This window comes from Vitis riparia, chromosome 19, assembly GCF_004353265.1.
Source record: "Vitis riparia cultivar Riparia Gloire de Montpellier isolate 1030 chromosome 19, EGFV_Vit.rip_1.0, whole genome shotgun sequence".
Lineage (NCBI taxonomy): Eukaryota > Viridiplantae > Streptophyta > Magnoliopsida > Vitales > Vitaceae > Vitis > Vitis riparia.
In genome coordinates, this window is record NC_048449.1 from 10543383 (window position 1) to 10571045 (window position 27663).

The window sequence follows — 27663 nt, forward strand, 5'->3', positions numbered from 1 at the left end:
TCTTGATATGTATGAAGAACATCAACATTAAATTTGAAAATATTAACAAATAATTGCAAACAATAATGTAGAAATATGAGACAAACAAATGGTTAGAGTTTTGTGACTTAGATTCTTTTTCGTCTGACCTGAAAAACTCGCGGTGCTATATATATGATGAAACTAAAATTATGAGACTTTTTAGGGGGTTTGTGGTGGTCGCAAAGGGGTTGGGCCTATGCAGGGGCTTGCCCTTGCGAAAAAATGTATATATGTGATGACGTATAATCTTAAGGTTATGATAATTATACTTCTATCATAGTCGCTCTAAACTCTCCCCACTTGTACCAATTTTTAACATAGTAGAGCATCTTCTCCTCTTCCTATAGTGTTTTTTGTCTAGGGTTTTCCACATAAATCTATATATATATATATATATATGTGAAACCAAGGTTTGGTTAATCTTGATTTTGATGATAACAAAACAAGGTTTAGAACTAATGATCATATTTCAAGTGTGATTAGGCAAGACAACTTCCAAAGTGGCAATCCAAAGACAAATCAAGCCAAGGAGAAATCATGAAGAAGAAGACCACCTCAAAGAGAAGAGTTTTTGAAGACCAAAGCTTCTTAGGATCTCTTTGTAAGGTTGTTGGTGTACTAGGACTTTCATGCATTTCATTATTTATTTATGCACCAAAATCATCCAAGAGTAATATTGTTTTAAATATCTTAAGAATTGGATGATTTCATGTTTTCAACTAAAATCTTGTGTTAAATGATTTTCAAACTTATGTTAAAAGGTTTTAAGTTGAAAAAGATTGAGTGTTGAGTCAAAAAAATGGCTCAACCGGTCGACCGGTTGTGCTCGTCTGGTCGAGGACCAGTTGAGGGAGGCCAAAAACTTTCTCTCTCTCCCAGTGGCCTTCTCTTCCTGGTCAAGGTTGAACCTCAACTGGTTGAGGTCCGGTCGAGGACCGATTGAGGCCCAACGGTCACTTTCCCTAACATCTAGTCAACCGGTCGACCCCTAGCTCGACCGGTCGAACCCCCAACGGCTAGTATGACTTTTTTCTTCTATAAAAAGGCTCCAAACTTCATTGTTTCATAAGCTAAAACCTTCCCAAATCTTTCTTGATTATATTTGAGCCTTGGAAGAGTATTTTTGAGTGCACCATCATTCCAAAACTTGCATATCTTTAGTGCACCATTCAATCCTAGTTTCTCTTGTATCATTTGAGCTTAAAGTTCTTGTGCTAGGATTTTTGAGAGATCATTTTATTTGTAAATCTTTGAGAGGAATTTTCTCAAGTGAGGGGTATCACTTGAAAGATTGTTCAAGAGTGGGATAACTCTTGAGAAGTGTAAAGGGTGCTTGGAGCCAAAAGTCCAAGAGGGTGAATTGAAACCATAATCCAATTGTAAAGAGATTGGAAGCTTGGTTGAAGCTTCAAGATAGTGGAATTCTCACTCGGTTAGGAGGTTAAGGAGAGTGGACGTAGGCAAGGAAGTGTCAAACCACTATAAACTTTCGTGTTTGCACTCTCTCTTCCCTAACTCTTTTAAATTATATGCAATTGTGTTTATTTTGTTTATTATATATTTGCATATAATTGTCTCTTATTTTTTTTTATTGCCTATTCTCATTTGCACTTTGACAATTATCCTCTGCTGCACCATCATGCAAGGAACATATCCAAATTTGTTATAGCTATAATTTCATATGCTTCTTTTTGGATCCAGTTAGAACAGCTTAAGCTACACAATAAACAAAAAGCATCAATGGAGTTCCAGATCAAAAGGCTCACCCTTCATGTTTTTCACTAGGTGAACAGAACTCAATTGGCAATAATGAAGAAGGAGAAGAAACTGACTTCCTAAATATGAGAGGTTCAGGGCAAAATTCTTCTGTTTGACTTCAAATACAACCAGATCTATACAATAATAACTACTGAGATTAGATAAATTGTATTTAACCATCTCAACGTTGCGGTTCTATAGACCATAAGTCAAATATTAATCCAGCATGCAGCATGTGCAAGGAATTTTTTAGCCTATTATTGGTATGTTCTTACTTGATTTTCGGCACCAGCTTGCAATTCATGAAAACTCAATGGCCAATGACTTTTATCAAGAATGTGAAGATATGCAGAATTGCAAATGAAAATAGAGGAGAAAATAGAGGAGCACTTGAATGTGTATTGAAGTAGAAATTCTCCTTACATTCAGATGAAATAAAAATGTACAAGTGAGGTCTATTTATACACTTGAAATGGATCAATAAAGTTGTTAAGTATTGACAACTGGCATAACTAATTTAACTGACATTAGTTAGATGAATTCTGTTTGGCTACTTGTGATTTTAACTCTAATTCATCTATCAGATTTTGGATATTCCAACCCCCCCCCCCCCCCCCCCCCCCCTTCTCTCCCCCCCTCCCTCAAGATGAGAATGAATGTTTATCATTCCCATTTTGCTAATAAGATGATGAAAATTGAGACATCTGAGAGGTTTGGTCAATATATCTGCCAATTGATGCTTGGAAGGAATGTGGATTATTTTGATCAAACCCTCTTGCAATTTCTCTCTAACTAGATGGCAATCGAGCTGTATATGTTTTGTTCTTTCGTGGTGTACTGGGTCTATTTCTGAAGCAGGTTTGCTGTCAATATATAGCAGTGCTGGTTAAGGATGCTTAACATTCAAATCAGCCAACAAATAAACCAACCATTGAAGCTCACAAGTTGTAGTAGCTAAAGCTCTGTATCTAGCTTCTGCCGAGGACCTACTTATAGTAGGTTGCTTATTTGATTTCCAAGATATAAGAGAGTCTCCTATGAAAACTGTGAAACCAGTAACACTTCGCCTAGTGTCAATGCCTTTAAATGTAGATCAGATGAAGCCTTTAGGAATAAACCTTAACCTGGTGTTGCCTTAATGTATCGAAGAACTCTTTCTGCAGCTTGTAAATGTGTTGAATGAGGATTAGACATAAACTGGCTGAGAGCTTGTACTGCATATGCCAAGTCAGGTCTAGTGATTGTTAATTAAAGGAGTCTGCCAATGAGTCTTCTGTATGATGCAGGATCAGACAATAAAGGACTTGAATCATTGGCAGTAAGTTTTAAACTTGATTCCATAGGAAAACCAACTGGTTTAGAGCAAGAGAAACCACTATCTTTCAATACATCCAGAGCATACTTTCGTTGAGACAACACAATACCTTTTGGTGATCTGGCTACTTTAATGCCTAAAAAATATTTAGTTCACCTAAATCTTTTATAGTAAAAGATTCATGGAGAAACTTTTTCACAACATCTATTTCCTTGAGATCATTTGAAGCTATTATAACATCATCAACATAGATTAATAGAGTAATGAAACTAGTTGATGTTTGTCTGATAAAAAGGCTTGAATCTGTCTTTGCTTGACTGAAACCAAACTTGAGTAAAGATGAAGACAACTTTGAGTACCATTGCCTCGAAGCTTGTCTCAAACCATATAAACTCTTTTTGAGTTTACAAACTTGAGGGTCATTTGGTGTTGAAAAACCTAGTGGCAATTGCATGTAGACCTCCTCATTTAAGTCTCCATGTAAGAAGGCATTATTCACATCAAGTTGATGTAAATACCATTGTTTAGCTGCTGCAATAGCAAGAAACACTCTAACTGTTGTCATCTTTGCAACAAGAGAGTATTTGTCAAAAAAATCAAGCCCCTCTTGTTGAGTGTAGCCCTTGGCTACAAGCCTGGCTTTGTACCTTTCTACACTTCCATCCGCCTTAAATTTCACTCGATATACCCACTTACAACCTATAGCAATTTTGTTTGGAGGTAAAATTGCAAGATCCCAAGTTTTATTATGCTCAAGAGCTTTTATTTCATCAGTCATGGCAGTTTGCCAATGAGGAATTGAGACAGCTTGTTTGTAAGTTTTTGGTTCAAAAGTGGATGAAATAACAGAAATGAAAGCTTTGTGTTTGGAGGATAATCTGGAATCAAATAAAAAAGAGAATATGCAGTAGGGCTTACCAGATGAGGAGTAGCTTGAAAGTGCTTGAGTTGCTGAATCAATCTTAGTCATATTACCACAATAGTAATTCTGCAAGTATTTAGGTAAATGCTTAGTTCTTTCAGACCTTCTAAGACTATTAGCATCATTGTTTGCATGAATTGTATTTTCAGGAATTGAAGGTTCAATAACAGAGGTTGGATCAATAGAATTTGTAGAACCAGAATTTATAGAAACTGAGTTGTTTGGTTTGCAGGATTTGGATTCATATATTTGGGGAAAATCTGGAAAAACAAAAGGTTTGTGAATTGTGTCTGGAATAGAGGGAAATGTAGATTCATGAAAAAGTACATTCCGAGAAACAAAAGTTTTGAGAGTTGTTAAGTCAAGAACTTTGTATCCTTTAATATTTGGTGGATAACCAAGAAAAATACATTTTGTTGCTTTTGGTTGGAATTTGCCTTGATTGTTTGTGATTGTACTAGAAAAGCATAAACAACCGAAGACTTTGAAGTAATTGTAGTTAGGTGGCTTTTGAAACAATAATTGATATGGTGTTTGATTATTTAGAATGGATGATGAAGTACGATTTATCAGATGTGTGGCTGTTAATACACAATCTGTCCAATAGGATAAGGGTAATTTTGACTGAAACATGAGAGATCTAGCTACATTCAATAGGTGTTGATGTTTTCTTTCAACCCTTACATTTTGTTCAGGTGTTTCAACACATGATAATTGATGAATAATGCCATGTTCTTGATAGAAAGTAGGCATATTAAATTCTTGACCATTATCTGATCTAAGAATTTGAATATTAGTGTTGAAATGAGTGTGAACATAAGCTAGAAAGTTGGTAAGTATAGCTTGAGTTTCTGTTTTGGTTTTCATTAAGAATAACCAAGTGAATCTTGTGAAATCATCAACAATAGTTAGAAAGAATCTGTAACCAGAATATGAAGGAATGGAAAAAGGCCCCCAAATGTCAATGTGAACCAATTGAAAGGCTTTATTTAATTGACTATTTGATATAGGAAATGGTAGCTTTTTCTGCTTAGCTAATGGACAGATCTCACAAACTTTGTTATGAATAGCCTTTACAGAAGAATCAGAACTATTTATGAGTTGTATTTTTGCATTTGGAATATGGCCTAAACGAAAATGCCATAGATCAGAATTAACAGTACAAGACTCAACTAAAGAACTAGAAGGTAAACCAATTGAACTAGAAAGCATTTCTTTATTTGTTTGAGCAGATAATTGTTGAAGATGGCATAGACCAGACTGAACTTCAGCAAGCCCAATCATCCTCCATTTACTGAGGTCCTGTAAGTTACATTTGGATTGAAGAAAAAATAATCCAATTGAATTATCTTTAGTTAATCTTGATGCAGAAACAAGATTGATATTGAAAGATGGAACATAAAGAGCATTGTGTAAAGTAATATCAGGTGAGAATTTTACAGATCCAGTGAAGATAATTGGAACTGTTTGTCCATTTGGTAAATGAACTTTGGAAGATGTTTTAGGTAAAACAATCGAGTCAAATAGAAGGGGAGAACAGATCATATGATCTGTTGCTCCTGTATCAAGAATCCAAGTAAACTGGTTCTTTGATGAAGAAATTGTATTGCAGAAAAAGGAATTACCTGAGGTGGATGCAACATTGGAAGTTGCATTAGAATTTGTGTTTGAGTTGGAAAGGCTATTTGCTAGAGTAAGCAGATTTTGGATTTGTTCTTGAGAAAAAATCATGTTGGAATTACTTGAATTTTGCTCCAAAACATTAGTATATATTATTTGCAGTGGGCAATCTTTGAAAATTTTTTGTTGCAATTGGTGTAGAGTTGAATCTTTTTCCTCTTGGTCCTTTCCATCCAGGAGGATATCCAATTAGCTGAAAACATTTATCAACTAAGTGACCTGAATAACCACAATGAGAGCAGATTGCATCAGACTTTCCTTTCTGCTTTGTGAATTGAGTATTACTTGTTGAAACGGTTCTTGATGATTGTTCAGCAACCATTGCTTGTGAATCAATGGAAATGCCAATTGCATTAGTTAATGATCTTTGACTCTGTTATTGTAAAAGTAGGGAGAAAACTCTGCTCATAGATGGTAAAGGAGATTGCAGTAGCAATTGACTTCTAATTGCTGAATAAGAATTGTGAAGCCCCACAAGAAATTTCATTACATAGTCTGATTGCTGTCTATCAGTCAAGTCCTTCAAAATATTACATGAACAACGATTAAGGTTCCCACATCTGCAACCGGGAATAGGACGGTAGCTAATGTATTCATCCCATAAAGCCTTGAATTCACTGAAATATGCAGTGATAGATTTCGAATTTTGAGAAATGGAACTTAAGGATTTTTCCAGGGAGAAAACCCTTGGTCCATCACTTCTAAGATATCTGATTTTCAGCTCCTCCCAGATATCAAAAGCATTTGTGAAATAGAGAAGACTACCACAGATTTCTTTGGCAATTGAATTCATTAGCCAAGATAGGACAAGATTATTGGCTCTTAGCCAAGCAACACGAAGATGAGGATCATTAGTGATCGGTTGAACCAGAGAACCATCAACAAATGCAATTTTATTTTTCACTGTTAGAGCAATTGACATAGATCGACTCCATGCAATATAATTCTCACCAGTGAATATCTCGAAAACCAGAAGTGCACCAGGATTATCAGATGGATGTAAGTAATAGCAGCTGGATGAATCATCCGAAAGATTCTGTATAGGTCCATTTGATGAATGAGAGTTAGCCATAGAAGCATTTTCTTTCTCAGTCATTGTGAAGTAACAATCGACCAGGCTAGATGAAGAAGAATCAAGAAAGATCAAGAGCAGTGGAAAATATCAAGCTCTGATACCATGTGAAGATATGCAGAATTGCAAAGAAAAACAGAGGAGAAAACAGAGGAGCACTTGAACGTGTAGTGAAGTAGAAATTCTCCTTACATTCAGATGAAATAAAAATGTACAAGTGAGGTCTATTTATACACTTGAAATGGATCAATAAAGCTGTTAAGTATTGACAACTGGCATAACTAATTTAAATGACATTAGTTAGATGAATTATGTTTGGCTACTTGTGATTTTAACTCTAATTCATCTATCAGATTTTGGATATTCCAACAAAGAAAATCAAACTTACAAGAACCTAAATTAATTGAACTTTTTTAACTACCAAAATCTTATGCATATTTCTGCAATCCATCTTCTACATTTCTAGAGCGGATTCTCTTTTGATTTTCGGAAAATTTAAGGAAAAGAAAATAAAGAAGAAAATAATAAGGAAAGTAAAAAATAGATTTAAAATTGATAAATTATTTTTATATATTATTTTAAATTCATTTCATTTATTTTAATTTTCCCACATAAAAAATAAATATTTTGAAAATATATAAAATTTTTAACTAATTTTAGTTTTATTTAATCTTTTTTCTATTTTTGATAGTAAAAGATGAAAAAGATCATTTCCTTTAATATTTTTTTCTTAATTCCTTTAATACTTTCAAGAACCAATAAAAACCTTAGCATACCTTTTGATGTCTCCAAAAGAGTTTCACATCTTACTAGTAATTTCTTAAATCTCTAGATGCGCATTTTCATGTAGAGAAAAATGGAGAACAGAAAAGGCTGCATTTCGACTGAGGAATGACAACAGAGAACCAATCAACGTATGAACCTCCAAATATTGTGTTTTACTACAGAGCCTACTAGAAAGCACTGTTTTTTTTTTTTTTACTTAAATCTAAATAAAAATTGATTTAACTTAATTTTATATACATATACAAATATTAAGTTATTTATTTATTTAATATTTTATTTTCATTAAACATTAAGCATTAAGCATTAATAAGATGAGAGTCATGTTAAGATTATGTTTTGCCGGTTAAATGTGCTTTGTCTAGCTGATTTTTCTTCCATAATTGGGGTACATTGGGTGGTCCACTTTGATTGAGGCTTTAAGCTTATCCGAGGTACCCAAAATTAATGCTATCCCACTCCTGTCTACTCAAGCCTTGGGCCACGTTATTATGGCTTTTTTGATATTCTTCAAGGCAACTGTTTCACCTATCTTATTTTTGTCGTCTTCATACACATTGGGTTCATGGAAAGGTTGAAAAGGCCGATCAATCATCTGAGTCAAATGACTTCTCCTTGGACTAGGCTCTAAATCATATGGTCGAAAAAGCCATTTAGGGACCCAAATGACCTTCGTTTTAGATCCAATTGGACTTAAAAATGAAACTTTAGTTCATATAAATTTATCATTTAATATCAAGATCTAAAAAAATGTGAAAATTGAGAAGAAGTATAAGAATTTTTTATTTTTACGAAAATAATCTTTGCTGACTATGAAAAAAAAGAGTAGAAAATCATTAATTTAAATTTTATTTCTTTTGTAAACCTCAATAAAATTCAATATAATTCAGTGATTTGTAAAAAAATGCACAATTTTTCAAAAAAATAAAAATAAATTATTATTATTATTATTTAAAAATCAAAGATCTTGGAAAATATATATTTTTAAAATTGTATATATAAAAAATAAATAAAAATATGTCAAATTTTTTTTTTAAATGATATATTTTTAGAATATATTTTTTAAAACATTAGTTTTCTAAAAATAATAAAATTTTAAAATAATTATTTAGGTGGTCCACTTTGATTGAGGCTTTAAGCTTATCCGAGGTACCCAAAATTAATGCTATCCCACTCCTGTCTACTCAAGCCTTGGGCCACGTTATTATGGCTTTTTTGATATTCTTCAAGGCAACTGTTTCACCTATCTTATTTTTGTCGTCTTCATACATATTGGGTTCATGGAAAGGTTGAAAAGGCCGATCAATCATTTGAGTCAAATGACTTCTCCTTGGACTAGGCTCTAAATCATATGGTCGAAAAAGCCATTTAGGGACCCAAATGACCTTCGTTTTAGATCCAATTGGACTTAAAAATGAAACTTTAGTTCATATAAATTTATCATTTAATATCAAGATCTAAAAAAATGTGAAAATTGAGAAGAAGTATAAGAATTTTTTATTTTTGCGAAAATAATCTTTGCTGACTATGAAAAAAAGAGAGTAGAAAATCATTAATTTAAATTTTATTTCTTTTGTAAACCTCAATAAAATTCAATATAATTTAGTGATTTATAAAAAAATGCACAATTTTTCAAAAAAATAAAAATAAATTATTATTATTATTATTTAAAAATCAAAGATTTTGGAAAATATATATTTTTAAAATTGTATATATAAAAAATAAATAAAAATATGTCAATTTTTTTTTTAAATGATATATTTTTAGAATATATTTTTTAAAACATTAGTTTTCTAAAAATAATAAAATTTTAAAATAATTATTTAGGTGGTCCACTTTGATTGAGGCTTTAAGATTATCCGAGGTACCCAAAATTAATGCTATCCCACTCCTGTCTACTCAAGCCTTGGGCCACGTTATTATGGCTTTTTTAATATTCTTCAAGGCAACTGTTTCACGGGCTTCTTTAACTTTTACGGTCATTTTAAAAAATAATTCTTAAAACATGGTACTTTGCAAAATAATTCTTAAAATATGACCCTTTGAAAAATAATTCCAAATCTACGGCACTTTTTGTTACTTTAAAAGGTGTTTCTTGAAGAGACACCTTCTATATTTTTCATATCAATCGTAAATGTTAAAAAAAAAAAATTGAATTTACACTAAAGGTGTCTCTTCAAGACACACCTTCCATAATTTCATAAAATTGAATTTACATTGAAGGTGTATTTTCAATAGACACCTTTCACAATTTTTATATCAATAATACACGTTAAAAAAATTTGAATTTACATTAAAAGTGTCTCTTCAAGAGACACCTTTTATAATTCTATAAAATTAAATTTATATTAAAAGTGTCTTTTAAATAGACATTTTTCACAGTTTTCGTATCAGTTTCATAATAAAAAAATTGAATTTATACTAAAGATGTCTTCTTAAGACACATTTTCTATAATTTCACAAAATTAAATTGTATCAATGATCCATTAAAATAATTGAATTTATACTAAAAGTGTATTTTCAAAAGACACATTCCACAATTTCATAAAATTAAATTTATATTAAAAGGTTTTCCTTTAAGAGATATTTTTAGTATAAATTTAATTTTTTTTATAGATGACTAATATAAAAATTGTGGAAAGTGTTTCTTCAAAAGACACATTTAGTATAAATTTAATTTTGTGGAATTGTATAAACTCTTTCAATGTAAATTCAATTTTTTTCACTGTGTGATTGATATGAAAATTATCAATGATGTTTCTTCTAGAAACACCTTTAGTATTAATTTGATTTTATGGTATTATGGAAATTATATTTCTTTAGTATAAATTCAATTTTTTTTAACGTGTATGACTAATAAAAAAAAATAGAAAAATGTCTTTTGAAGAGACACCTTTAATATAAATTCAATTTCATAAAATTATGGAAGGTGTCTTTTCAAGAGACACCTTTAGTGTAAATTCAATTTTTTTTTTAATATTTATAGTTGATATAAAAAATATAAAAAGTGTCTCTTCAAGAAACACATTTCAAAGTGGCAAAAAGTGCTGTAGATTTGGAATTATTGTTTAAAGTACCATATGTTAAGAATTATTTTGAAAAGTACCATTTTTTAGGAATTATTTTCTAAAATAGCCGTAAAAGTTAAAAAAGCCCACTGTTTCACCTATCTTATTTTTGTCGTCTTCATACATATTGGGTTCATGGAAAGGTTGAAAAGGCCGATCAATCATTTGAGTCAAATGACTTCTCCTTGGACTAGGCTCTAAATCATATGGTCGAAAAAGCCATTTAGGGACCCAAATGACCTTCGTTTTAGATCCGATTGGACTTAAAAATGAAACTTTAGTTCATATAAATTTATCATTTAATATCAAGATCTAAAAAAGTGTGAAAATTGGAAAGAAGTATAAAAAAATTTTATCTTTTCGAAAATGACCTTTACTGACTATGAAAAAAAAATGTAGAAAATTATTAATTTAAATTTTATTTTTTTTGTAAACCTCAATAAAATTTAATATAATTTAGTAATTTAGAAAAAAAATACACCATTTTCCAAAAAAATAAAATAAATTATTATTATTATTATTATTTAAAAATCAAACATCTTAGAAAATATATATATTTTAAATTGTGTATATAAAAAATAACTAAAAATATGTCAAATTTAGTTTTTAAAATGGTATATTTTTAGAATATATTTTTTAAAACATTAATTTTCTAAAAATAATAAATTTTTAGAATAATTATTAAAAAGAAATTTAAAATAAAAAAGTTTGTTAAATATTATGATAAAAAATAGTTTTAAAGAGTATATCGATATTTATATTTTATATCCTCCCATCAATTATATAACTTATAATAATAAAGCTTAATTCTTGGGTCAGGTCCATAACACAATTCTCCCAATTGAAAATTGAAATCATGATAGACAGGTGAACATTTAGTATGGCGTGGCAGAAGTTGCCATCCACCACCATAAAGGTTAATTTATTTTACGTGGTGCCGTTTGCGAAAGGGCATTGATGTGGAGATTGGTACGACGCGAAGGAGTGGAGCCTTATTCACTGCTGATGCTGGGTGGTCGGGTCACGGATGTTATTCACCTGAAACTCAAAGGGAGGTCTCCTAACTCACATTATCACACCTGCCCTCTTCCCTCTCCTCTTTCCCAATTCCCAACCCAGACAGACCTATTTTCCAAATAAAAATATTTTGTTTAATATGGTGGTTTTTGAAACAAAATTTTTGTTTGTAAAGTCAATTTTATTTTTTATCAATTCATTGTATTAATAATTGTTCATTAAAATATTATTTGAAAAACGCTTAAAAAACATCTCAAATTTATTTCCAAAATTCATCATGGTTTTAAAAATAATTCCTGAAAAGCTATTTTCAATATAAAAATTATCATGCATATTTTTATAGTTAAAAATCATAATTCTTTTTTTTTTTTTTTAAAGATATCTCGGGTAAGCATATATGAGATTAACCAAGTTGAATATGATTTATCCGATATAATAATTGGTACAAAAATTAAAAATAATTTTTTTTTTAATATTAGACATAATATATTTTTATTTAAAAAATATGAAATATCATAAAAGAATAAAAAAATATTGTTATAAAATATATTAAAATATTATATTCCACCTCTCTTAAGTCTTTACCAACAATCATTGTGGATGCCCAAAATAGTCCACTTTATTATTATTTATAAGTTTTATTTTTTGTGTTTTTAATTCTCATATCATATTCAAATATGTTGTCGTTTGAATACTTGGGGAGGTCGCTTCTGTTACAAATAAAGAAAAGAAATAATAATGTTTCTGCTGAAACAAGTAAAAGGAGAACTGACTAAATATTGATCGTCTATATTATTCAACCAAAAGGAACTTCCTTTATATAAGCTTATATATAAAAAAATAAAAGCAAGAAAATAGGCACTACATATCGTGCCAAAACTAACACCTATAGACTAGGAAAATAATAAACTAACTTGTTGAACACAACAAGTTCCCAAAAGACTAGGACAAAAGCTAGCAAACAACTTTTTCTCAACAAACTCTCCCTTAAACTGATGTGTTCAATCATACAGTTTAAAATACGCAGAATTCTCCCTCAAGTTGAATCTTCTAGAGTGGAAACTCCAAGTAACATCCTCAGCTTCAAGAAGGCAGCCAATTTAAGGGGTTTAGTAAAAATATCAGCAACTTGGTTTTCACTTCTACAGTAGACAAGATCAATAACTCCATCATTGTTGAGTTCTCTTAAAAAATAATACTTCACGTCAATATGCTTGCTTCTTCCATGTAGCACGGGATTTTTGGAGAGTTTGATGGTTGAGTTGTTGTCACAAAAAATTGTAGTAGCTCCCACTTGCTTGAGATGGAGCTCTTCAAGAATTTTCCTCATCCAGATAGCTTGACAAGCACAAGCTGTTGCTGCAACAAATTCAGCTTCAATGGTGGACAAAGTGACAATCGGTTGCTTCTTAGATGACCAATAAACAGCCCCTGTACCCAGCATAAAAACATAACCCGAAGTGCTCCTCCTATTATCTTGATCTCCTGCATAATCGCTGTCAGTAAACCCAATCAAATTTGACCTTTTACCCTTCTTGTAGAACAACCCAAAATCTTTAGTTCCTTGCAAGTAACGACAGATTCTCTTGGTAGCTAAAAAATGCAACTTTGTTGGATTCTCCATATATATGCTAATTAGACTCACTGAGTGCATTATGTCTGGTCTTGTTGCAATTAAATACATCAAACTACCCACAATTTGCTTATAGATTATGCTGTCCATTTTTTTTTCCTCCGTGATCTTTGTTAAGCTTCAAGCCAAACTGAGTTGGTGTACTAACAGGATTACAATCCTTCATCTGAAACCTATTCAAAATTTCTTGCACATATTTCTTTTGAGAAATAAAAATTCCAGTATCAGACTGCACCACTTCAATGCCAAGAAAATAATGCATCATACCAAGATCAAACATTTCAAATTCAACCATCATAGACTTCTTAAACCTCTCAAACATGACACTATCATTGCCAGTAAATATAAGATCATCTACGTATAAGCAAACAATGAGCATTTTCCCTCCATTACTAACTTTGACAAAAAGTGTATGCTCATATGGACATTTTTGAAAACCTTTTTTCAAAAAATAAGCCTCAATGTGACTATACCAAGCCCGTGGGGCTTGTTTTAATCCATAAAGAGCTTTTTTTTAATCTATACACTTTATGCTCATTTTTAACCTTAATATAACCAGGAGGTTGATCAACAAATACCTGTTCCTCCAAGTTTCCATGCAAAAATGCTGATATGACATCTAACTGGAAGATAGGCCATGAATTCTGTGCTGCCAACACGATCACCAATCTGATTGTATCATGCCTTGCAACTGGAGCAAAAACTTCTTTATAGTCCACTCCAAACTCTTGCTTGTATCATTTAGCCACCAAGCGCGCCTTGTACTTGTCAACTTCACCATTCTCTTTCAACTTTGTCTTGTAAACCCACTTTACACCGATTGTTTTGTGTCCTTTTGGAAGTTCAAATAACTCTCAAGTATCATTTCTTTCGATGGCTGCAATTTCAGCATCCATGGCCTTCCGCTATTTTGATTCTTTGACAGCACTTTCGAAAGTTGTAGGGTCACAATCTGAAAATAGAGCAAAATGAGTGAGTGGGTCTTCAGATTGATCAATTCCAGTTACCTCATAATCTGACATCCATGTTGGCCGCTTTCGAACACGATGAGAACTTGAACCAACTGTTGCTTCAACCTGTTCATCAAATTCTGGTGTTGTTGGTGAAGTTTCAACAGTAGTTGGAGCTTCATTTGGTAGAATTTCAGCTGCTGGAATTCGTTGTTGTAGGGGCTGTTGTCTTTCTTCTTCATTTTCACCATCAAAATCAGCTTGTATTTGCTGTTTGGTAGTGTTGTCATCCCATTTCCAAAAACTTCCTTCATAAAAAATTATGTCACGACTTATGAAAATTTTCTTGGTGATAGGATTGTACAATTTGTATGCTTTTGACATCTCACTAACACCAAGAAAAATGCATTTTTCTCCCTCGTCATCAAATTTTTTTCTTTTTTGATCTGGAATATGAGCATATGCCATGCAACCAAAGATTCTGAAGTGGTTGACACTTGGTTTGCGTCCATTCCATCCTTCTTCAGGTGTCACGTTTTGAACAACTAGAGTGGGACTTCTGTTCAAAATGTGAATGCTTCAGATGACTGCTTTAGGCCAAAAATTTCTTGGGATATGACCCTTTGACAGAATAGTCTGCACCATGTTTAGAATTGTACGGTTCTTCCTTTCTGAAACACCATTTTGCTGTGGCGAATATGCTGTTGTAAGTTGCTTTTGAATACCATGGTTCTCGCAAAAATTTACAAATTCTTGTGAGGTGTATTCTCCACCACGATCACTGCGGAAAATCTTAATAGGTTTGCCTACTTCTTTTTCGACCAGCATCTTAAAGCTTTTGAAAGCTGAAAAAGCTTCAGATTTCTCCTGCAAAAAATAAACCCAAGTTTTCCGACTATAATCATCAATGAACGTTATAAAGTAACGTTTACCACCATTGGATGTTGGATTAATGGGTCCGCATATATCAGAGTGAACTAGCTCCAACACCTTATTCGCTCTCCATGATTTTCCTTTAGGAAATTGATATCAATGTTGTTTACCAACAACACATTCTTCACAAATTTGAGGAGTCTGAATTGGTGGAAGTCCAGTCACCATTTTCTTCTGTTGTAGCGTCTTTAGACCACCAAAATTCAGATGTTCGTAATGAAAATGCCACAACCATCCCTCATCCATCAATTTCGCAGAGAAACAATTCTGAGTAGTGTTGTCTAGATACAGCGGGAACATCCTATTTGTAGTCATGTTGACTTGAGCAATTAAGCCTAATTTCTCATCTTGGATGCGAAAAACTCCATCTTTAATAAAAATCTCGTATCCCTTCTCTTGAAGTTGACTAACACTAAGCAAGTTGGTTTTTAAATCTGGAACAAAAAAGACATTAGAAATAATATTTTTCTTTGGAGTGAATTCGTACACTTCCTTTGCCCATGACAGAGACTTTGGAGTTGTCACCAAAAGTTACAGAGTTTCGAAATGTTTCATCCAAGTCCGAGAACGCTGACTTGTCCCCACACATATGATTACTACAGCCAGTATCTATATACCACAAGTTCAGATGGGTGCCTTGATTCGCATGACACGCCATTAAAAGAGACATCTCTTCTTCCTTTTTCTACAAAGTTAGTTCTTTCTTCACCTTGTTTATTCATATTAGTTCGGCATTCAAACTTGTAGTGACCATACCTATGACATCTGTAGCACTCCACATTGGACTTGTCTGTTGACCTTGATTTATATGTAGTTGAGTAGTTGCCACCTTGTCCTCTTCCTTGAAATCGGTTGTCTTGATGTTGGTGTTGATTTCCACGATCATAGTTTCCTCTGCCTCTGCCTCGACTTCTACCTTGTCCTCTATCTCCTCTTGTCGCCAAGTGATTTTCTGTTGAGGCCTTCAAAGCTTGCTCCTCTTTCTCCTGCTGGTTAAATTTACGCTCATGAACCAACAAAGAACTTTGTAATTCATCAATTGAAAGTTCATCAATATCATGAGATTCTTCTATTGAGCAAACAACAAAATTAAATGCTGGTGTCATGGATTGAAGAATCTTCTCTACTATGGTCACGTCCTCTGTCTTGTCCCCATAGATCCACATCTTGTTCACGATCGCCATTGTTCGAGAGAAATAATCTGTAACTGATTCTCCCGATCTCATTCGAAGTGTTTCGAACTCCGTGCGAAGTGCTTGAAGCTGCTGCCGCTTTGCCCTTGCAGAACCTTGGTACTTCTTCTTCATGGAATCCCAAATATGATTCGAAGTGTCTTTGCAAAGAATGGTTTCCAAGATTGAGCGATCAATTGCTTGGAAAAGATAATTCTTTGCCTTGAGATCTTTCAACTGCTGCCCGTCTAGCTCCGTTCTTTGTGCTTGTGTCATTGTCGCATTATCTGTTGGTTCCGTAATTCCTTCAGAGACGACATGCCAATACTCCTTAGATCTTAGAAAGTTCTCCATTAACATGTTCCAATGATCATAATGACCATCAAAACGTAGAATGGCTGGCTGCACAAAAGTTTCAGAGGCCATTGTTCTTTTCTACTGCTGCTGCAAAAAAAAAGAGACTAAGAGAAATAAAAATGAAGCTGCTGCTGTACAACTCTATCTCACACACTTCTTTTTGTTTTGTTTGGCACTCTCAACTTTACTTTTCTCACTCTCTCTTTACCATGCTCTGATACCACTGTTACAGATAAAGAAAAGAAATAATAATGTTTCTGTTGAAACAAGTAAAAGGAGAACTGACTAAATATTGATCGTCTATATTATTCAACCAAAAGGAACTGCCTTTATATAGGCTTATATATAACAAATAAAAGCAAGAAAATAGGCACTACATATAGTGCCAAAACTAACACCTACAGATTAGGAAAATAATAAACTAACTTGTTGAACACAACAAGTTCCCAAAAGACTAGGACAAAAGCTAGCAAACAACTTTTTCTCAACAGCTTCTATCATTCTTAAAGTCTATGCATCAGAATTTGAAATTTGATTCCATTGTTTTACTTTTAATAAAGTAAAAATATGAGTCATGGATGTATTGGGCAAAAATTTCGCTTGAAGGGAGGAGAGGGATAAGGGGAAGGTGGTACCTGAGGGCAATGCCATTAAACTATCATTTCAATACAAATTAATTATTCTCTATATATATTATTTTAATTTGAAAATTAATAATTAAAAAGATTAAGCACATTGTAGCTCTCTGGCCCTGGCTGTGTCCACGGCCTGGCCGGGCTCTCCAACGCCATCGCCAACGCTTGGTCTATGGTGATGATTTCTGGCTCCTGCAACTTCCAGGAGCTTGATAAGGTGGCCGCCGTCGAGCCTTTCTCCAAGTTCTATGCAAAAGCCACTGATATTTCCCAGATACCTAAGAACCTTTTTAAAGTCCTAGATCAAGCTCTTTCTGGTCGGCCCGGTGGTTGTTACTTGGATCTTCCAAATGATATTCTCCACCAAACTGTTTCTCAATCCGAGGCCAATAGTATAACGGATGCTACTGAGGACAAAGCCACAATTGTGTCATCCAATAATTGTTGTTCTTTTTTATTTTTCATAATAAAACAGGGGAAAATCATCTGACCATACACCAGCTATAAAAAATATGAGATTTTGGAATTTTACTTTTTTCTTTTTAATTTTGGTGTAAAATGGGAAAAAATATTGTCTATTCATGCACTCCAATAGTTCTTTCAAATTTGTTCCACAATTACCCTCAAAAGTAAAGGACAAAGTACAACCAATTTAATACCATATGTTAACAAGTACACGTGTCATTTATTTTTATTATTTTTCTCACATCAATATATCTCTCTTACCACTTGTCACGTTTCCAATTTTTTTTTTCCCCTCCTGCCACCATAATCCATTGTCACCTATTATAGTTTTTATTATTCATTTTTTCCCTTATATTGTTTTTAATATACTCGTGTATTTTCTCATTAAACTTCTTTAATCTTAATTTATTTTTACTCTCTAATTTGTCTATATTTATTGATTTTAATTATTTTTTTGACATACTAAACTTAAAATGATAATATATAATAAATAATTAATATAACAAATTAAATAAAGACAAAATATATAATGGACAAAAATGAAAGTATTATCCCATAAATAATAATGATTTTAAATATTAATTATAATAATACATTTTATAAATTAAGGTTTAAATTTAAAAATTCCATTTTATTATTTAGAAGTTTATGATATAAGATTTTTTATATTAATACTAAACAAAAGATTTATTTATTTTGTAAATTCTATCACATGTAAAAGTAAAAATATCATTGTAATACTATTTTATTATTTACATTATTTTTCTTTAATTTTCATTTTAAATTTATCATATCAAAATCACAATAAGTGATGGTGCTTTTATCATTTTTCTTATAATTTTAAATTGTTGTGGATCTAAACTTATTTTTGGTTAATCTTTAATTTTTAATTAAAATAAAATATTTTTTTCATAAAAAATTGTATTTAACCTTTTATATTAATTTCATAAAAAATAGGTACATCCTTAAAAAAATAGATAAATTAATGCTTAGGAGAATCGGAAAAACTATCATACTTATCATGGTGTATATATTCCTTTGGGACCCTCGATAAGTAATTGGAAGTCTTTGCCCACCCCAAAAAGAACTTTGGGATCATAAGTATATCCATTCTTAGAGGAACCAAGACCCCTATTTTCATTTTCATGGTTCATATACTCCTTTGGGGACCCTTGAGAAAGAATTAGAGGTTATTCCCCACTTTAAAACAGACATTGGAACCCAAGGTACACCCTAAAGACAATTTAATACATCATTTATAAAATTTGGTATATATTTCATAAAATTTGGCACATCCTTAAAAAAATTTTGTACATCCAATCCATGAGCTACCAAGACCTCTATATTATTATCTATGGTTCATTTATTACTTTAAGGATTTTTAGGAAGTAATTAGAGGTCGTTCCCTACTCTGAAACGAACTTTGGAACCTTAGGTATATCCTTAAGGAAATTTGGTGCATCGTTAAGAAATTTTGGTACATCCAATCCTCGGGCTATCGAGACCCCTATCTATTTTCCCATGATCCATATTATCCTTTGAGGATCCTTAGGTAGTGATTGAAGGTCATTCCCCACATTAAAACGAACTTTGGCACTTTTGGTACATCCTTTACAAAATTTGGTACATCCTTAAAAATATTTGGTACATACTTGAGCTATTGAAACCTCTACCTTATTACCCATGGTTTGTTTTTTCCTTTAGGGATCTTTGGGAAGTGATTAGAGATCGTTCCCTACTCCGAAATGGACTTTGGAACCCTAGGTACATCATTGAGAAAATTTGATACATCAAATCCTTGAGCTAACGGAACACTTATCTCCATTTTCGTAGTCCATTTTTTCCTTTGGAGACCCTCAGAAAGTTATTGAAGGTCGTTCCCCACCTCATAATGGACTTTGGAAACATTGGTACATCATTTACAAAATTTCGTACATCATTTACAAAATTTGGTATATCCTTCACAAAATTTGGTACATCCTTCATAATGTACCAAATTTTGTGAAAGATGTACCAAGGGTTCCAAAGTGCATTCCAAGGTGGGGATCGACCCCCAATTATTTCCTTATGGGTTCCAAAATGAAATCATGTACCATCCATGTTCAAATGGGGGTCCCGAAAGCGATAGGATCGGATGTACCAAATTTAATGAAGGATGTACCAAATTTTGTGAAGGATGTACCAAGCGTTCCAAAGTGCATTTCGAGGTGGGGATCGGTCCCCAATAACTTCCTTATGGGTTCCAAAATGAAATCATGGATCATTCATGTTCAAATGGTAGTCCCGGAAACAATAGGATCGGATGTACCAAATTTTGTGAAGGATTTACCAAGCGTTCCAAAGTGCATTTCGAGGTGGGGATCGGCCCCTAATAACTTCCTTATGGGTTCCAAAATGAAATCATGGATCATTCATGTTCAAATGGTGGTCCCAGAAACAATAGGATCGGATGTACCAAATTTAATGAAGGATGTACCAAATTTTGTGAATGATGTACCAAGCGTTCCAAAGTGCGTTTTGAGGTTGGGATCAACCCCCAATCATTTCCTTATGGGTTCAAAAACGAAATCATGAACCATCCATGTTCAGATGGGGGACCCGGAAGCAATGGGATCACATGTACCAAATTTAATGAAAGATGTACAAAATTTTGTGAAGAATGTACCAAATTTTGTGAATGATGTACCAAGGGTTCTAAAGTGCGTTCCATAGAGCATTTCGAGGTGGGGATCGACCCCCAGTCATTTCCTTATGGGTTCCAAAATGAAATCATGGACCATCCATGTTCAGATGGGGGTCTTGCGTTCCAAGGTGGGGATCAGCCCCCAATAACTTCCTTATGGGTTCCAAAATGAAATCATGGACCATCCATGTTCAGATGGGGGACCCGTAAACAATAGGATCAAATGTACCAAATTTAATGAAGGATGTATCAAATTTTGTGAAGGATGTACCAAACGTTCCAAAGTGCGTTCCGAAGTAGGGATCAACCCCCAATGACTTCCTTATGGGTTCCAAAATGAAATCATGGACCATTCATGTTCAGATGGGGGTCTCAGAAATAATAAGAATGGATGTACCAAATTTAATGAAGGATGTACCAAATTTTGTGAAGGATGTACCAAGGGTTCCAAAGTGAGTTTTGAGGTGGCAATTGGCCCCCAATCACTTCCTTATGGGTTCCAAAATGAAATCATGGACCATCCATGTTCAGATGGGGGACCCGGAAACAACAGGATCGGATGCACCAAATTTAATGACGGGTGCACCCCTACTTTGCCTTTTGCATGTAGCATAGTAATATAATGTCATTCACACATAGGCATGCCTTTCAAATGGAAGGTGCGCCCCTAGATTGCCTTCTGCACATAACATACCAAACTACTGTTATTGCATAAAAAAAATTCCATTGATTCTAAGGGTACAATGTAAAAGTTCGAATGTCTTCCCAAGGTGTTAATGGGTCAACCTCCCTTTTACCGACTCCTCACATAACACGAATCAAATCCCACCTCAATGATTTGGCACATCTTTCACAAAATTTGGTATATCATTCATTCAATTTGGTACATCCAATCCTATCGCTTCCGGCACCACCATCTGAACATGAATGATCCATGATTTCATTTTGGAACCTATAAGGAAGTTATTGGGGGCCGATTCCCACCTCAGAACGCACTTTGGAACCCTTGGTACATCTTTTACAAAATTTGGTAGATCATTCACAAAATTTAGTACACCCTTCATTAAATTTGGTACATCTGATCCTATCACTTCCAGGACCCTCATTCGAATATGGATGGTCCATAATTTCATTTTGGAACCCATATGGAAGTCTTTGGAGGTCGATCCCCACCTCGGAATGCACTTTGGACCCTTGGTACATCCTTCACAAAATTTGGTACATCCAATTCTATCGCTTCCTGGACCCCCATCTAAACATGGATTGTCCATAATTTCATTTAGAAACCCATAAAAAAGTGATTGGAGGCCGATCCCCACCTCGGAATGCACTTTGGAACCCTTGGTACTTCCTTTCCAAAATTTGGAACATCATTAACAAAATTTGGTACATCGGATCCAATTGCTTATGGGACCCATATCTAAACATGGATGGTCCATGATTTCATTTTAAAACCCATAAGGAATTTTTTGGGGGCCGATCCCCACCTCGGAACGCACTTTGGAACCCTTGGTACATCCTTCACAAAATTTGGTACATCCTTCATTAAATTTGGTACATCCAATCTTATCACTTCTGGGACCCCCATCTGAACATGGATGGTCCATAATTTCATTTACAAACCCATAAGAAAGTGATTGGGGACCGATCCCCACCTCGAAACGCACCTTTGAACCCTTGGTACATCCTTCCCAAATTTGGTACATCCTTAACAAAATTTGGTACATCCGATCCTATTGCTTATGAGACCCACATCTGAACATGGATGGTCCATGATTTCATTTTGAAACCCATAAGGAAGTTTTTGGGGGCTGATCCCCACCTCGGAACGCACTTTGAAACCCTTGGTACATCTTTCACAAAATTTGGTACATCCTTCATTAAATTTGGTACATCCGATCCTATCGCTTTTGGGACCCCCATCTGAACATGGATGGTCCATAATTTCATTTAGAAACCCATAAGAAAGTGATTGGGGGCCAATCCCCACCTCGGAAAGCACTTTGGAACCCTTGGTACATCCTTCACAAAATCTGGTACATCCTTCATTAAATTTGGTACATTTGATCCTATCGCTTCCGAGTCCCCCATTCGAACATGGATGGTCCATAATTTCATTTTGGAACCCATAAGGAAGTGTTTGGGGGCCAATCCCCACCTCGGAATGCACTTTGGAACCTTTGGTACATCCTTCACAAAATTTTGTACATCCGATCTTATCGCTTTCGGGACCCCCATCTGAACATGGATGGTCCATAATTTCATTTAGAAACCTATAAGAAAGTGATTGGGGGTCAATCCCTACCCAGAACGCACTTTGGAACCCTTGATACATTCTTCACAAAATTTGGTACATCCTTCAATAAATTTGGCACATCTTTTATTAAATTTGATACATCCGATCTTATTACTTCCGGGAACCCATTCTGAACATGGATTGTCCATAATTTCATTTAGAAACCCATAAGAAAGTGATTAGGGGCTGATCCCCACCTTGGAACGCACCTTGGAACCCTTGGTACGTCATTCCCAAAATTTGGTACATCCGATCCTATTGCTTATGGGACCTCTATCTGAACATGGATGGTCCATGATTTTATTTTAGAACCCATAAGGAAGTTTTTGGGGGCCGATCCCCACCTTGAAATGCACTTTGGAACCCTTGGTACATCTTTCATTAAATTTGGTACATTTGGTCCTGTCGCTTTTGGGACCCCCATTTGAAAATGGATGGTCCATAATTTCATTTAGAAACCCATAAGGAAGTGTTTGGGGGCCGATCTCCACCTCAGAACATACTTTGGAACCCTTGGTGCATCTTTCATAAAATTTAGTACATCCTTAATTAAATTTGGTACATCTGATCCTATCACTTCTAGGACCCCAATCTGAACATGGGTAGCATATAATTTCATTTAGAAGCCCATAAGAAAGTGATTGGGGGCTGATCCCCACCTTGGAATGCACTTTGGAACCCTTGGTACATCCTTCACAAAATCTGATACATCCTTCATGAAATTTGGTAAATCTGATCCTATCAGTTCTGGGACCCCCATTCGAACATGGATGGTCCATAATTTCATTTTGGAACCCAAAAGGAAGTGTTTGGGGACCGATCCCTACCTCGGAAAGCACTTTGGAACATTTGGTACATCCTTCACAAATTTTGGTACATCCGATCCTATTGCTTTTAGGAGCCCCATTTGAACATGGATGGTCCATAATTTTAGTTAGAAACCCATAAGAATGTGACTGGGGGTCAATCCCCATCTCGGAACACACTTTGGAACCCTTGGTACATCCTTCACAAAATTTGGTACATTTTTCATTAAATTTGGTACATCCGATCTTATCACTTCCAGGATCCCATCTGAACATGGATTGTCCATAATTTCATTTAGAAACCCATAAGAAAGTGATTAGGGGCTGATCCTCACCTCGGAACGCACTTTGGAACCCTTGGTACGTCATTCCTAAAATTTGGTACATCATTAACAAAATTTGGTACATCCGATCCTATTGCTTATGGGACCCCTATCTGAATATGGATGGTCCATGATTTCATTTTGGAACCCACAAGGAAGTTTTTGAGGGCTGATCCCCACCCCGAAACGCACTTTGGAACCCTTGGTACATCCTTTACAAAATTTGGTACATCATTCATTAAATTTGGTATATCCAATTCTATCGCTTTCGGGACCCCCATTTGAACATGGATGGCCCGTAATTTCATTTAGAAACCCATAAGTAAGTGTTTGGGGGCTGATCCCCATCTTGGAACGCACTTTGGAACCCTTGGTACATCTTTCACAAAATTTAGTACATCCTTCATTAAATTTGGTACATCCGATGTTATTATTTCCAAGACCCCCATCTGAACATGGATGGTCCATGATTTCATTTTGGAACCCATAAGGAAGTGATTGGGGGTTGATCCCTACCTCAAAACGTACTTTGGAACGCTTGGTACATCATTCACAAAATTTGGTACATCCTTTATTAAATTTGGTACATCTGATCCTATTGTTTTCAGGTCCCCCATCTGAACATGGATGACCCATGATTTTAATTTAGAACCCATAAGGAAGTGATTGGGGGTTGATCCCTACCTCAGAACGTACTTTGGAACGCTTGGTACATCCTTCACAAAATTTGGTACATCCTTCATTAAATTTGGTACATCCGATACTATTACTTTCGCCACCCCCATTTGAACATGGATGGTCCATGATTTCTTTTTGGAATCCATAAGGAAGTTATTGGGGGTCGATCCCCACCTCGGAACGCACTTTAGAGCCGTTGGTACATTGTTCACAAAATTTGGTACGTTATTCATAAAATTTGGTAGATCCTTCATTAAATTTGGTACATCCGATCCTATTGCTTTCGGGACCCCCATCTGAACATGGATGGTCCATAATTTTATTTTGGAACCCATAAGGAAGTGAGTGGGGGCCAATCCTCACGTTGGAATGCACTTTGGAACCCTTGGTACATCCTTCACAAAATTTGGTACATCCTTCATTAAATTTGGTACATCTGATCTTATTGTTTCCATGACCCCCATTTGAACATGAATGGTCCGTGATTTCATTTTGGAACCCATAAGGAAGTTATTGGGGGCTGATCCCTACCTCAGAAAGCACTTTCGAATGCTTGGTACATCCTTCACAAAATTTGGTACATTCTTCATTAAATTTGGTATATTCGATCCTATAATTTTCGGGTCCCCCATCTGAACATGGGTGGTCCATGATTTCATTTTGGAACCCATAAGGAAGTGATTGGGGATCGATCCCTACCTTGGAACTCACTTTGGAACTCTTGGTACATCCTTCATAAAATTTGGTACATCTTTTATAAATTGGTATATTCAATGCTTTTGCTTTCGGGACCCTCATCTAAACATGGATGGTCCATGATTTCATTTTGGAACCCAGAAGAAAGTGATTGGGGGCCGATCCTCACCTTGGAACGCATTTTGGAACCCTTGGTACATCCTTCACAAAATTTGGTACATCCTTCTATTGCTTCCGGGTTCCCCATCCAAACATGGATGGTCTATGATTTCATTTTGGAACCTATAAGGAAGTGATTGGGGCCCGATCCCCACCTCGTAACGCAGTTTGGAATGCTTGGTACATCCTTCACAAAATTTGGTACATCCTTCATCAAATTTGGTACATCTGATCTTATTGTTTCCGGGACCCCCATCTGAACATGGATGGTTCATGATTTCATTTTGGAAGCCATAAGAAAGTGATTTGGGGCCGATCCCCACCTTAGAACGCACTTTGGAACCTTTGGTACACCCTTTATAAAATTTGGTACACCCTTCATTAAATTTGGTACATCCAATCCTATTGTTTCCAGGACTCCTATCTGAACATGAATAGTCCATGATTTCATTTTGGAAGCTATAAGGAAATGATTGGGGGCCGATCCCCACCTTGTAACACACTTTGGAACACTTGGTACATCCTTAATAAAATTTGGTACATCCGATCCTATTGTTTTCGAGTCCCCCATTTGAACATGGATGGTACATGATTTCATTTTGGAACCCATAAGGAAGTGATTGGGGGCCGATCCCCACCTTGGAATGCACTTTGGAACTCTTGGTACATCGTTCACAAATTTTGGTACATCCTTCATAATGTACCAAATTTTGTAAAGGATGTACCAAATTTTGTAAATGATGTACCCAATTTTGTAAATGATGTACCAATGTTGCCAAAGTCTGTTATGAGGTTGGGAATGACCTTCAATAACTTCCTGAGAGTCTCCAAAGGAAGAAATGGACTATGAAAATGGAGATAAGTGTTCCGTTAGCTCAAGGATTGGATGTGTCAAATTTTCTCAATGATGTACTTAGGGTTCCAAAGTCCATTTCGGTGTAGGGAATGATCTCCAATCACTTCCCAAAGATCCCTAAAGGAATAAACGGACCATGGGTAATAAGATAGAGGTTTCAATAGCTCAAATATGTACCAAATATTTTTAAGGATGTACCAAATTTTGTAAAGGATGTACGAAGAGTGTCAAAGTTCTTTCCGATGTGGGGAATGACCTTCAATCACTACCTAAGGGTCCTCAAAGCACTACAAGACAAAAGGTCATTTTTTGTAGATATTATCTTGACTTAAGGTGATATGTGTCAATATTGCCTATTTAAATGAACAACTATGACATATATAACTTGTTTAAACCAATAATGACATATATAAAATTTTGTTGAATTCTTTCATGACTTATATAATAGAATGTTGACAGATAATTTATAAGTCAATGTATAGTTAGTATGTTCATATGTCAAGGTACTTATATAATGTGGCTAGCTTGACATAAAGTCAAAAGTCAAGGTACGATTTTAAACATGTATGCCATTTTAATTGTAGTAAAATGATCTTAAATGACCTATGGATTATAAGTCAAGATATCATGTTATAATTACCTATCAAGGTTCCCTATGGTATTTACAAAGAACACTCCTCATTTTCTCAAAACCCGATATTCATTTTGAGAGCTTAGGGTTTCAAACTTTTTGCTCTAAACCAAGGATGAAAATGTCAGTAATTACGAATATATCAATACTTCGATTTTATAGATATATCAGAAATATCGAAAAAATATCGATGGAGCAAAAATTATTTAAAATTTATAGGAATGCTTGGAAAAACTCCAAAAAATGATAAAATAAGTAAGAATTCATATTTTAAAGTTATTTTTTAAATATAATTGATATAAATATGATCGAAAACAAAAACATCGGTAGACAGAGATATATCAATAAATTCGATATTTGAATTTTAAGAGTAATAAATATGAATTTTGGAAGTGTATAAAGTTAGAATTGAGTTAAGAAATATTGATTTTATTGAATAAAAATAATTTATATATAAATATAATACATATGACATTGCAATAGTCTTAGTACCAAAATGAAGATTGATGTGGTTCCACCATATTGTTAGATGAAGGGAGTCCATTTTGTTGAAGACAATATTTATTTTCAAAAATTTTAAAATATTTTTATTAAACATGTTTATTATATTTTAAATGAAAAATTAAATTAATTTATATAAAATATTTTATTTGAGATTTAATTTCTAAAATTTTATTAAAAATATGGGTAACAACTTTTTCTATTAATATTAATTTATTAAATAATTAAGATTATTAATAATTTATTTTATCAA

The 27663-nt window shown here is 34.1% G+C and overlaps 1 protein-coding gene across 1 annotated transcript; it reads right to left on the minus strand.

The window, feature by feature from the left end:
* Positions 1 to 15748: 15748 nt before the first annotated feature.
* Positions 15749 to 16463, minus strand: LOC117908181. The gene has a single exon (XM_034821832.1). It carries the CDS (start codon positions 16457 to 16459, stop codon positions 15749 to 15751), a length of 711 nt encoding a protein of 236 aa, XP_034677723.1. The 5' UTR covers positions 16460 to 16463.
* Positions 16464 to 27663: the final 11200 nt, after the last annotated feature.